The sequence below is a fragment of the Tachysurus fulvidraco genome, chromosome 13, assembly GCF_022655615.1.
Source record: "Tachysurus fulvidraco isolate hzauxx_2018 chromosome 13, HZAU_PFXX_2.0, whole genome shotgun sequence".
In the NCBI taxonomy this organism is placed as follows: domain Eukaryota; kingdom Metazoa; phylum Chordata; class Actinopteri; order Siluriformes; family Bagridae; genus Tachysurus; species Tachysurus fulvidraco.
Window position 1 is genome coordinate 15,704,060 of NC_062530.1, and position 11,519 is coordinate 15,715,578.

Here is an 11,519-nt window from a genome sequence, read left to right on the forward strand (position 1 = left end):
CTCAGCTGGTACTTGTCTTCTCGTAAATTAATGTATCTGAGGCCTCCTCGCTTTATTTTTATTTTCTCCTCACTTCTAGTTCAGACTATACTTTTTACATGACATTGGCTTAATGTGTATCTGAAGAATTTTCATGTATTTTCTTTTTTCTTAAATTTTGGATTAAAAAAGTGAATGGGACAAATTGCCAGTGTTGAGTTTTACTTATTGCGTCTTTATTAACACACTCACATGCTTTTTTTTTCCAAACTAAGACTATTAAAGCACTATGTAATTCTTTATGTGGTGTTGTCTGCATCTGTCTGTCAGACACTTTGTGCATCAAACTGGCATAACATGACCTGGATAATGGTCTGAAGCTGATACAACAATCTCTCTGGGCTCACCAGGCAGGTACAGGCAGGCACATGGATGAGTGCTGCTCTCCTCTGCCCATAATGGAGGGAGTGATAGAGTACAAAATCACACAAGTACCTGCACACAGAGAAAACACACATTTGCATTACAGTTGTCATTGTACTAACAGATCATTTTAGAACTGTTACAGAAAAATGACCAAAAATCAATTGCTATATATTGAAAAGTTTATATTAGAAAAAGCACTGAGCAATAAAAGAACAAACCTCCCAGCATCCCTAGAGTAGATCACATCCAGTCCAAGCCCTTTCAAGCACTTGGCAATTGACCTCATGTCTATTATGGAATCCAGTCGTTCTGCTCCTCCTTGAATACAACAGTTATCGGCTGGGCAGATGCCACACACATCCCTGTCTTTATAGCCACTGTTCTTGCCTGTCTGTTCCAGAATAATACATTTGGTTCCTGAGGCTATGCCCACATGGATAGCAACCTGATCAGCAGACAGACTGGATATGGTCAGCAACAGATATTCAATATATTTTAAACCACACTGCAACTATGATCTTATTATACATTTTTACTTAATTTTTTTTTTTTTTTTAGAAAGAAAGAACATGCTTAGTGGTGATGCTGATTTATATTATTACTTCCAATAATTCTATTGATTTTATTTATTAATTTCTTAATTTTATGTGACTAGTTAGTTCTGTTATGTTCAGTTTAGAACAGACATTTGGACACCGTGGACGGTAATAAATTGTAACCTCAAATAGGATTGCAGTATATTTCTTAAAACATCCAGGGGTTAAGAGTTTGGGGCAAAAAAACACCATCTCAGAAATGTAAGCAATATCCTTGTCCATTGTACCAAAGCAGTCTCTTTACCTTTGGTTTCAGATTGTGCCATATTTCGGCAATAGCCTGTTGAGCTTTTGAGTAACACACAGGAATCTCAACAATGTGAATCTCAATGTTTGCTCCAAGCCCCATTCTCTTTAAGCCCTACAAGAAATCAAATTCATTATTTAGCCTTATTTCAACATGGAGATCGCTGTTTTGTTTTATTTTTAAGATAATTTTGAGATATTCTACAGAGGCATCATTAAGAGCATACTATCGAGCTGCATCACTGTGTGGTACGGTGCTTGCAACGCATCCTGCCGGAAGACGCTACAGCGCATAGTGAGAGCAGCTGAGAGGATTATTGGTGTCTCTCTCCCCTCCCTCCAAGACTTTTACGAGACCCGTCTCACCCGAAAAGCCCTCTGCATTGCAGGTGATCCCACCCACCCATTACACAGCTTCTTCAGTCTACTGCCATCAGGGAGGAGACTGCGGAGTCTCCGGGCCAGGACAAACAGATTGAAGGACAGCTTCATTCATCAGGCTGTCAGGAAGCTGAACATGCTCTCAAACTTGCCTCCACTTCTCTTTTCTGCCACAGGCCAACACTCCCCTTCAGATCCCACATCCCCAGGTCCTTCCACTCCCCCCCTCCCACTAACATATGAAAACATGTACCAGTCACTTTGTGCAGCATTGGTCTGCTTATTCTTCACTGTGTCTACATATGCCTTGCACTTTATTTAAATTTCATTGCTAATATTTTGCACCTTGGGACTGAGAGAAATACATTTTCAATTAATTTTTTTGTGTATGTATTGTATATGTGAAAGAGTTGACAATAAAGAAAGCTTGAACTTGAACTTGATATTTGTCTAATGTTGAAGACCCTACAATGTTAAAAACATCATAGATGCTTTAAAAAGCATTATTGTGCATACTTTGCCTGAACACAATTACACTGTTAGTGTAAATTGATTGATTGATTGATTGATTGATTGATTGATTGATTGATTAATTAACATCATTTAGCAAAATGCCTAAGCAACCAGATCAACAATAAAAAGCAGTAATAAAATACTGTAGCAGTACTGGGAAAGTTTTTTTCTTGCTGTGGGTGACACTCCCAGTTAAATGATTCATAAACCATTTAAACCACTAGATAAGTTGCCATTGTACATGTGCCAATTTTTACCTTAAGCCCAGTGCACACTAAACATTGCAATCCAATTAAAATGTTTTATCTGTTGACATGTCCATTACTGTATTCTGAACAAAGCTTCTGCTCAAATGTAAGACATAAATAAACATATGCACCACAGCACTGTGCATGAGAGCAAGTTGTGAATCAGACTAGGAAAATGGTCATGTTCAAGCATTTACATGGCTCATATTTTCCTTTTTAAATAAATACTAGATTTTTTTTTATTCAGAAGAGTTTTCCATCTGAATAAGTTATCACTCTAATTACTAAAGGATTATTTGGTTGCATGTAAACATAACTACAGAAAAGTCAATTTGCTATCATGAGCCAAGCCATATCATGATGCAGGTTCAATCATCACTGTTTCAAGAGTAAACCTAAAACAAATACACAACCTTAACTGCTTCCCAACTTTGATTTACCAGGTATTGTCGGAATGGACCAAACCCTGAAAAAAAAAAATAGAAATCCATATATAAATTCATTTATATATATATGTATATCATATCTTATCTTATATAAAAAATACTTGCATTGAATAAAGGAGAATGTAAAAAGTCTACAGCAAGGAAAAGTATTAAGCTAATCCTTTTCACACACCTGTAAGAACAATTAACTCTGGCTTGCAAGCTTCCATCCCCTTCGTAAAGTTGTTATTGTTATTTATTTCGTAGACGGTGAACGACGATTAAAACTTTACCACCTGAATCAGCGACTGAATCAGCGTCACTCGATTCCTCAGAGTCGCAGTGAGCGATTCATGAACAGATGGTTCTTTCTACATGATTCATTTGCGTTCAATATTTTTTTATCTGATTTAAATCAAATTATGACTATTTAGCTTACAGTTCATGCTTTGAGCAACCATCTAGACATCATGGCAATCTATGAATTGATATTCTGGTCATGACTCAATACTCAGTTGTGAATCAAACGAATCAAAACTCACTTAAATGCCTCGTTGGAAAGAATCGGTTCTCTAAAGTGAATCATCCAGCCGACCACTTTTGAGTGGGTAAGATTGCATAACGGAGGTCAGAACAGTCCTGCACTGTCCATCGTTGTCCACATGGGAGAGCCAGATCCCAGTCGCAGTGCTCCTGAAGTGTTCTTCACATCTGTCTCTGAGGACTGGATCATCATCATTACTGCGCGCCTCCCTTCTGCACCTGGAAAGTCTGCTTTAACCTCACAGCAACACTGCGCGTCCTACACACTTGCCACTAATAACGAGGGAATAGTTTCCTTTTTCATTTTCTAATTCAACACGCCGATTCACGGACTCACTAGGAACATGTTTCAGTTTAAGAAGTCGTTCGAGGGCGAAAAGCTTCAGCTTCAGGAACTGAATCAGAGACTCATGCAGTATCTGTCCAGAGCGAAGCTGTTAGAGCAAGAAAACGCTCGCCTGCTAGCGGAAATAAACACTATCAGGCATCACAGGTCTACAGAATGGGAAGAAACACGCATGGAAGAGCTGAGAGAAATGAGAAGGCTGGTGGAACAACTGTCTTTGGAAAAATCCAGAGCGGAGATGGAGCGAGAGAAGATGCGCTGTGAACTTCAGCTGCTCCAGGCCATGCGCTCCGATGAGACTGCGCTTAGTAAAGGTCTCGATGGTGAGTTGAAAGGTTGTGAAAAGCAGCTCCGCCATGCTCTTCAGACCAACCGTGCGTTAGAGGAACGTCTGATTCAACTGCAAAATGAATGCGCGCTTTTGCATGATGCGCACAGGAACGAGGTGGCGCACCTTAGGAACCAGGTTCACACCCGGGTCTTACCTGTTGTCACGCGGACGTACAGCGGGCCATCAGCGTTTACTACAGAGGAGATCCAGGATTATGCACTGAGCCTGTCTGAAAGTTGGATGGAAACATTTGAAATGTATCGACAGGAGGTTGAGAAGATGGAAGAATCTATAAAAGCAGATCAGGCGAGGCTTGAAGATATTAGAAGAGAGAAGGTGGAGTACGCTTTAGAGCTGAACAAGCTGCAGGTGAAAATGGAGAAACACGGCCAGATACAGCTGGAGCTAGAGGAGCATCTCATGGGCATGCAAGAAAAGTTTAGAAAAGACGTTAGACAATATCAGGTGTGTGAAATCATCATCATCATCATTATAATCATCATCATCATCATCATCATCATCATTATTATTGTTGTTGTTGTTGTTGTTGTTGTTGTTGTGGTTGTTGTGGTGGTGGTGGTGCTTGTTGTTATTGTTGTTGTTGTTAATGGGGCTAATATGACCACACCCCCTCAGTTGAAAACCAACCACACTCTTAAACATTCTAGGCTAACACTTCTTAAAAAATACCCCAACCCCATGAGATGTTTTCAAATTAAACATAATATCCTAGAATCTCTCAAATACGTGTTAAAGCATTTGGATAACAATTTTTGACCATGCCACAGTGGAGCTCTCAGTCAAGCATTAGGTCACGTTGATCTCTATGTGCGTTATATCCATCATGTATCAGACCTAAATGTTTTGTCTTAATATTGCTCTCAGGGGAACTTTCTAAGCAGATGATTATTCAGTTTATAAATAAACAGAATGAGTCATGCTTGTGCTATACAGGCAGCAAGGCATTAAAATCTCTTTAAGATCTGCACACACCACACTTCTTAACATATTTATTTGATAGTATTGTCAGATGTCTGTCTCGGGGAGGCTAAACCCTACAACACTGTTTTTCTATTTGAAGGAGTTTGCAGTACCTATATCCATTGAATTATCCAAGGAACCTTTAAATAACTACCGATTTTTTTTTTCTAAATGTGTATTTAAGGTGTCCCCAACATAGGTAACTAAAGACGACATAAGATTGTACTTATCATTGTAAGTATAGCCGTGTCGAACCAGACTGCTTTGACAACCATCACAACAGGACAGGATTTAAAGGTTACTATGGCATCTTGTGGGCTAGATGAGCTTGACTAATCATTTAGTGACCTACTTTAGGCAAGTGGCTATAAGCCAGTCACCAGGCTTCAGGCTTTAAATGGAGCAATTGCAGTGTAATGGAGTAGGGTGTTGCGAAAGATCCTCAACAGGTGCATCATCACAACAGGAAGTATCTTTGGCCATTCTTTTGATAGCCCATGATAATCCATAAAATGAATAGTATGTTATTAGAAAAGCACAGCAATACCAATATGTCATATCAAATAATACATTCACTAACCAGTTTTGTCTACATCACTGCACCATGAGTTTAGAATTCAGGAGCAAGGATGCTCAAGGTGGTTGCACTTTCAATGGTTTTAGCAGGCTAGAATAATGAAGTAACGTTTGTCTTTCACAGATAATTGTTGAAGAACTGGAACAAGAGCGTATGCTTCTGGCTGACAACATTTCAGAAAAGCTAAAGGATCACCATGACCTCCTACAGGTCAAAATGGGACTTGGCATGGAAGTGGCTGCATACAGGTAGAGATACTGTCCATAGTAATATATACTCTTAGAAAAAAGATTCTAACTAGAAACCTGTAATGTAAGGTGTCCAGTCTGATCTAGAGAGGGTTGGTGTTATCAAAGATGGCAGTTGCCATGGTGAGAATAAAAACCAGACCATAATAATAGATAACAATACAAGATGATTTATTAACAAAATAACATGACACATCGGCAGGAAAATAAAATTAAAATAAATCACAAAAAAAGGTTATGCAAGGCATGGCAATAAAACAGGGAAAAAGAAAGACCAGCACTCTGCAAGGCAACATGCAATGCAAAGAGAATAAATAGGCAGGGAAGTTAGATTCAGGTGAGAACAGGTGAGAAACAGATACATGAAAACAACATTAAGAAACACATGACAAAACAAGGTGCCAGTACTTTCTCTACCTAATGTACCAGAAGCACAAAAGTACAGAATTAAGTGTAAAATATGCATTTATTTATTGAGATACAGATCCATTTAGGCAAAATTACAACATTTAGTAAACTTCAATAGACATTATAAAGTAAATATTAAAGATGCATATCAAAATAAGTTATGCTTTATGGGTTAGGGTTATATTTAAAAAGCAGCTTCTGTTGAAAGTTTAAAATCAGTATCTGTTATGCGGTTGGTATGAAAAATTTTGTTAAATATCGTCAAAGGTCTGCTTCTTTCATTTATCAAACTCTGATTTTACCGTGTGTCTAACACCGTACTCAAAATGCCATGTCATAACATATCTCTGTGAAAACATTTAGTGTTGATGGCCAAACAGACTCCTCTCTGTCCTGATATAGCTCTCAGAGTGTATTTTTAATCAGTGGAACTGCAGAGCAAATTCTGCCTGTCCTTTTGACAGAGATTAATATCCACACTGTGGTTAAGGAGCTTTAACATGATTTTGAGTGACTGTGGGGTTGAATCTGTATAGCATTAGAGCAAACATGGTAATTATCAATTATGTTTACATGAAGGCTTTAGTTCTTGCAAAGGCATGTAACACAACAACTATATTCTTCTGTACAATGACCTTCATAAGTTCAGTAGATGCAATGCAAAGTTTAGGTGTCCAAACTAGCTGGAGTATATAGGTATAATGACTTCAAACTATGCATTATATTTTGGGTATTATGTAGACATACAATTCCATATATATATATATATATATATATATATATATATATATATATATATATATATATATATATATATATATATATATATATATATATATATATATATATATATATATGGAATTGTATATATAAATAAATAAACAATATCCAGTTTAGTAATATAACTAGGCTGGGATTCAGACAGGCACATCTTCTCACCTCCCTGGCATGTACACAAAGTGACTACCAGGCCTTTTATAGAAGGCTCCAGTGAGTTATTCTCCCTATCACCATTTCCCTTCTTTGCTTGTTTTTAAATCCTTCGCTTGAGTTTTTTCTTGCCATGATTCTGCAGAATGTTCCATATTTTTCAACCTACTTTCTTATTTCTAAAATATCTGGCCTGTTTAACAGTGGAAGTTTTATAATGTCTTCATTGGCAATGCAGTAGAGAATGCAAACAAGTCTTTCTCTTTGTCTGTCACAGCTTCACATTCTGAGCTATAATGAAAACAGAGCACGTTGTGGTTGTTATTTTTAGTTTGGTCATTCAGCAGCTCCAGAGGGAACGTCCACTGGGACTATACTGATCTGTATTTTCAAAGATTTACTCTAGCAGTGTTAAGGTAGGAAAAAAAGGAATGCAATGGTACTGTATGGTGGTATGGTGAAGTTTATCTTTAATTAGTCACGTAAATCTTTGGGAAGGTCAGTGTATGTGTCTTGTATTCCTTTCAGTTTAAGGTTTTGTTTGGTGATGACTCAGCAAGGTGGTGAGCATAATGAAGAGAGGTGAAAGAAATAACCCAAATAGTTTAACTAATATTTTGTACATGGAAAATTCCTAACCCTTGATTTTATGCTTCCTAGGGCACTCCTAGAAGGTGAAGGTAAACATGCTCAAATGATGTCTGACCAGTATTCAAGAGAGAGAATTATAGGTACTGTGGACTAAGTTTTACTACATTCAGTTACACTAAAGGATCATTTTAAAAATTTTAAAATGCTAAACCTTGCATTTTCTCTCTGGCAGATATCAAATTGCCATCCCATCCTTACACTACAAGAGGCTCCACCATGGCAGCCAGTCGGCCAGAAGTGAGAAGGAATTTAATTGGGTATGATGTATGGAAGATGGAACCCATTTCCAGCATGAGAACCTCCACTGTATCTAATCAGTTCGAATCCCACAAAACCTCCAGGATTTTGCCTATCACTGTTTCAAAGCATGCCCAACAGAGTCCTGCTGCAAGAAGAGACATGATTTCATTCACCAAAGCAAAACAGGCTTCAGGTACACCAAGTGCAACCAAACCGGTTGAATCTGCTAATAAGACTGGCAAAAAAGTGATGGAGGAACAGACAGTGATCATCCAAGGTGTGTCCAAAAGCCCACCAAGGAGTTCACCAGATATTTTCCAGTCAGAAATACAAAACAAATTATTCCCTACCACCTCTTCAACAGTACAAATAAAATCAGTGAAAGTTGTGGCACCACCGATGATGAGCCTGAACACTGATGCAGAACCTGCTCAGATAGTTGTTGATAAGAATTATGAAAGAAAAGATGAGAGGACAGAAGGAGATCATGCCATGGCAACAGTGCAACCTGATGCAACTCCATTTATCCAGCAGAAGGCATTCAATCAAGAAGATGAGAAAAGTTTGAAAGATTCTGGAAATGTGCAATCAAAGGTATTTGCAGGTGAGGAAAAGGTTTTGGACTCAGTTTCCATGGAAGAAATTATAGAAAAGGTCATAAAGCCTGCTGGCTTTGATACAAATATCAGTTCATCTGCTGACTCCAAGATCACATACCATGTAGAGAAAACAGAGCAAGAGGATGGAAGCACCAAGACTCAGATAGTCCTACAGTCAAAAGTGGAAGAGGACCTGGATGTGTCAGATAACTCAGCTCTTGAGGAACTCCTTAGTAAGGGGATACATAAAGTCTCGCTTGAGGATATTGAAGGAACCCCAACAGGAAATATGATTCATAACCTCCTACGTCTTGGTCTTGAAAATGAAAGCTTAGAAAACAAGTCGGTTAAAGTAGAGATAATGGAGACACCGCTGGAATCTCCTAGTGATGTAGGGAAAGCTGAAACTGAAGATATTGTAGAGGTTAAATTCAAGCCTTACTCTCAAACTTCATCAATGTTCTTTCACATTGAAGAACCAGAGAATGAACCTCAGCCAGCTAAACAACATGAAAACACTGAGTCTGTGAAAGCCTCAGAGTATAGCAAGAGTGGATTTGTGCAGGTACAGGAAATGTCCAGAGATGAGAGCCTCCCATACTATTCCCAGGGCCAAGAAACACAAGAATACTTTGTTTCCACTCCTGAAGACAACATGTCTGAATCAGAGGAGGGTGGAGGATTTATGTCTTATGGACATTATGGTGCGGTTGAAGACCTTTCGGATGAGCGATACTACCAGGAAGAAGGTTTGCCTACAAGTAGGATGTACTTTCATGAAGGGGAAAAAAACAGGGAGTCACCTGAATATATCAAAAGAGACATCACTGGAATTCCAGAGTGTATTATTGAAGAGGAGGTGCATGTTTCTCCCCAAGTACAAGACTCCGTGCTGGAGATATTGAAAGAAGAGTCATTGGATCCCAGAGAACAGCTAAAGGGAGCTCTGGAGCAGCTGGAGGGCACTGTCTCTGGTGCTCTAAAAGAAGAGCTTGTTTCTTTCACCAAAGCTGGTCAGAGTTCTGAGAACCTTTCTGTTAACTTTCAGAAGGTGCAACAATCCCCAGACAATGGGAAAATGACCTTTGTGGCTGAGCTTAATATTTCCCAGTGTCTGGAGGATTCTGGACTGCTGCAAGATGAGGTAGATGACCTGTCACTAGAACAGGTGATGGCAGCACAGCAGTCATCCAGCTCTGACCTCCATCAGGCACACAGTAGTGGAGCTGGTGGTGAGTATACCATCAGACTGTCCAGTGAAGACGTCCAAAAAGAGAAAAAGGCATGGATGGCCAGCCTTGAAGAAACTGAAGGCTTGTGCTCAGCCATTGAAAATAAGACAGAGAAGGTCATCAGGCTGGGGCCTAATGAGAGATCCTTCACGTTCCAAATGGATATTAACAACGGTGCATCTGTAACAGGCATAGAAGGGATGGATTTGCAAGATCAAAAAGAAAATGGAGCCAGTGTGCAAAAGGTCCTTCAGGAACAGAAGACTGACCCCTCATTAAAGGTCTGCCAGGAGAAAAGAATAGCTACTGTTTATCTTGACAGCTTCCAGGAAGACTAACTGATATCCAGATAAACCACCCATTAATGATATCCAAATAAAAACTCCTATTATATAATCAGGTATGGAGAAATGCTCATTACTGTCATTGTTTTTACAATACATATAGAAAGCTGCATATATCAGTGACTTACATTTTTCTTTCTATGCAAACAGATATGGAATTAATGCAGTCAATTAATGAATTTAGACTCATTTGGCAGTGTGCCTGTTTTCTGTGTAAGCTTCAAAGAATTAGTCACATTTATTATATGTCTTGGATTGGGAATGGCATGGTATACAATTTACTGAAGTTAATAAAAGAACATTCAATATAATTAATTATAGAATATGGTTGTCTCTGGTAACACTACACAAATAATTGTAACAAAAGTAGATACTTTAGATGGTACATACTGTACTGCATTCATTGCTCAAATCACTGCATTGTTTATCTGTTTTTTGACATCCTTTACCTTAATTTTTACATTTTAAATTTACAAATATGTTTTGATCTACAATGTACTCTTTAGTATTTGCACTGTTATGTTTATGATGAAACTGTTTTGCTTTACCACATTTCAAATTATTATGGTCCACAGTTATACATTCAAATATATTTTATATTAATAAAATTAAGACTAAAACGTTAAAACAATTAAGAGGTGCCTGTTTTTTATATGCCTGTGCCTATTCCGGTTTAGCACAATTGTGTAATTGATCAGACACTCAATAAAACTGTTAATTACATGGTAAAATAAACACTGTTGGAATCTGAATTGATTGACCTGGCTCTGTGAGTACCAGCGATTTCAGACTATCCTTCCTGTCCTTCCTGGGCCTTTAATCTTTAAATAACATTAGCATGGAATTCACTAATCCAGCCCCCAGAACTTCCAACATTAGAGCCTTGCCACTGTCCAGGCATGTGTGAAAAATCAAACTACTCTTAAAAATAAACAGTGTGAGTCTAGTGGTCACTGGGGTGGTGTCTAATAGCATGTTTGCATAACCAGTGTATTTTGGGACCCTTACTCATGCTTCACGTGGTTCTAATAAAGGGAGCGAGAAGGAAAGAGTGAGTGAGTGAGTGAACGTGTCCTAAAGTGTTGTTTATGTGTGGGTATCAGGAACATGTGTTAATGAACAATATTATTTGCAACATTAAATTAATCTACTGTATTATGTATTCATTATTCAATAAATAAAGTTATGATTCTTTTTTTCACATTAATACTTATTAAACATTATTCTTATTATGTTAGAATCACTGGTGACTGTTATTAAAGCTTTTTATTTGCA

General features: G+C 38.1%; 2 protein-coding genes across 7 annotated transcripts; one reads left to right on the forward strand and one right to left on the reverse strand.

Moving 5' to 3' along the window:
- Positions 1–188: 188 nt before the first annotated feature.
- Positions 189–3,494, reverse strand: pgpep1l (pyroglutamyl-peptidase I like). 6 transcript variants are annotated; one of them, XM_047822253.1, is made up of 5 exons: positions 3,357–3,494; positions 2,803–2,855; positions 1,246–1,362; positions 624–850; positions 189–474 (listed from the first exon to the last, which is right to left on the reverse strand). In XM_047822253.1, exons 3-5 carry the CDS (start codon positions 1,348–1,350, stop codon positions 306–308), a joined length of 501 nt encoding a protein of 166 aa, XP_047678209.1. In that variant the 5' UTR covers positions 1,351–1,362; positions 2,803–2,855; positions 3,357–3,494; the 3' UTR covers positions 189–305. The 6 variants fall into 6 exon arrangements, with proteins under 6 accessions (XP_047678209.1, XP_047678208.1, XP_027017181.1 ...); XM_047822252.1 differs by lacking the exon at positions 3,357–3,494 and adding an exon at positions 3,008–3,274 and having other exon boundaries at positions 624–796; positions 2,830–2,855; XM_027161380.2 differs by lacking the exon at positions 3,357–3,494 and adding an exon at positions 3,008–3,274 and having other exon boundaries at positions 624–796.
- A 207-nt stretch (positions 3,495–3,701) lies between these two features.
- On the forward strand, positions 3,702–11,519 carry synm (synemin, intermediate filament protein). Its single transcript, XM_027161378.2, has 4 exons — positions 3,702–4,499; positions 5,716–5,840; positions 7,839–7,909; positions 8,002–11,519. Exons 1-4 carry the CDS (start codon positions 3,702–3,704, stop codon positions 10,236–10,238), a joined length of 3,231 nt encoding a protein of 1,076 aa, XP_027017179.1. The 3' UTR covers positions 10,239–11,519.

Bases quoted from the DNA above. Each gene is read 5' to 3' on its own strand.
- synm (XM_027161378.2), top strand. From the start codon at position 3,702: ATGTTTCAGTTTAAGAAGTCGTTCGAGGGCGAAAAGCTTCAGCTTCAG. The intron at 4,500-5,715 runs GTGTGTGAAATC...TGTCTTTCACAG, and splicing joins AAGACGTTAGACAATATCAG to ATAATTGTTGAAGAACTGGA. The intron at 7,910-8,001 runs GTACTGTGGACT...TCTCTCTGGCAG, and splicing joins TTCAAGAGAGAGAATTATAG to ATATCAAATTGCCATCCCAT.
- pgpep1l (XM_027161379.2), bottom strand. From the start codon at position 3,044: ATGGAAGCTTGCAAGCCAGAGTTAATTGTTCTTACAG. The intron at 2,856-3,007 runs GTGTGTGAAAAG...TTTTTTTTTCAG, and splicing joins AGAGTTAATTGTTCTTACAG to GGTTTGGTCCATTCCGACAA. The intron at 475-623 runs GTTTGTTCTTTT...CTCTGTGTGCAG, and splicing joins TACTCTAGGGATGCTGGGAG to GTACTTGTGTGATTTTGTAC.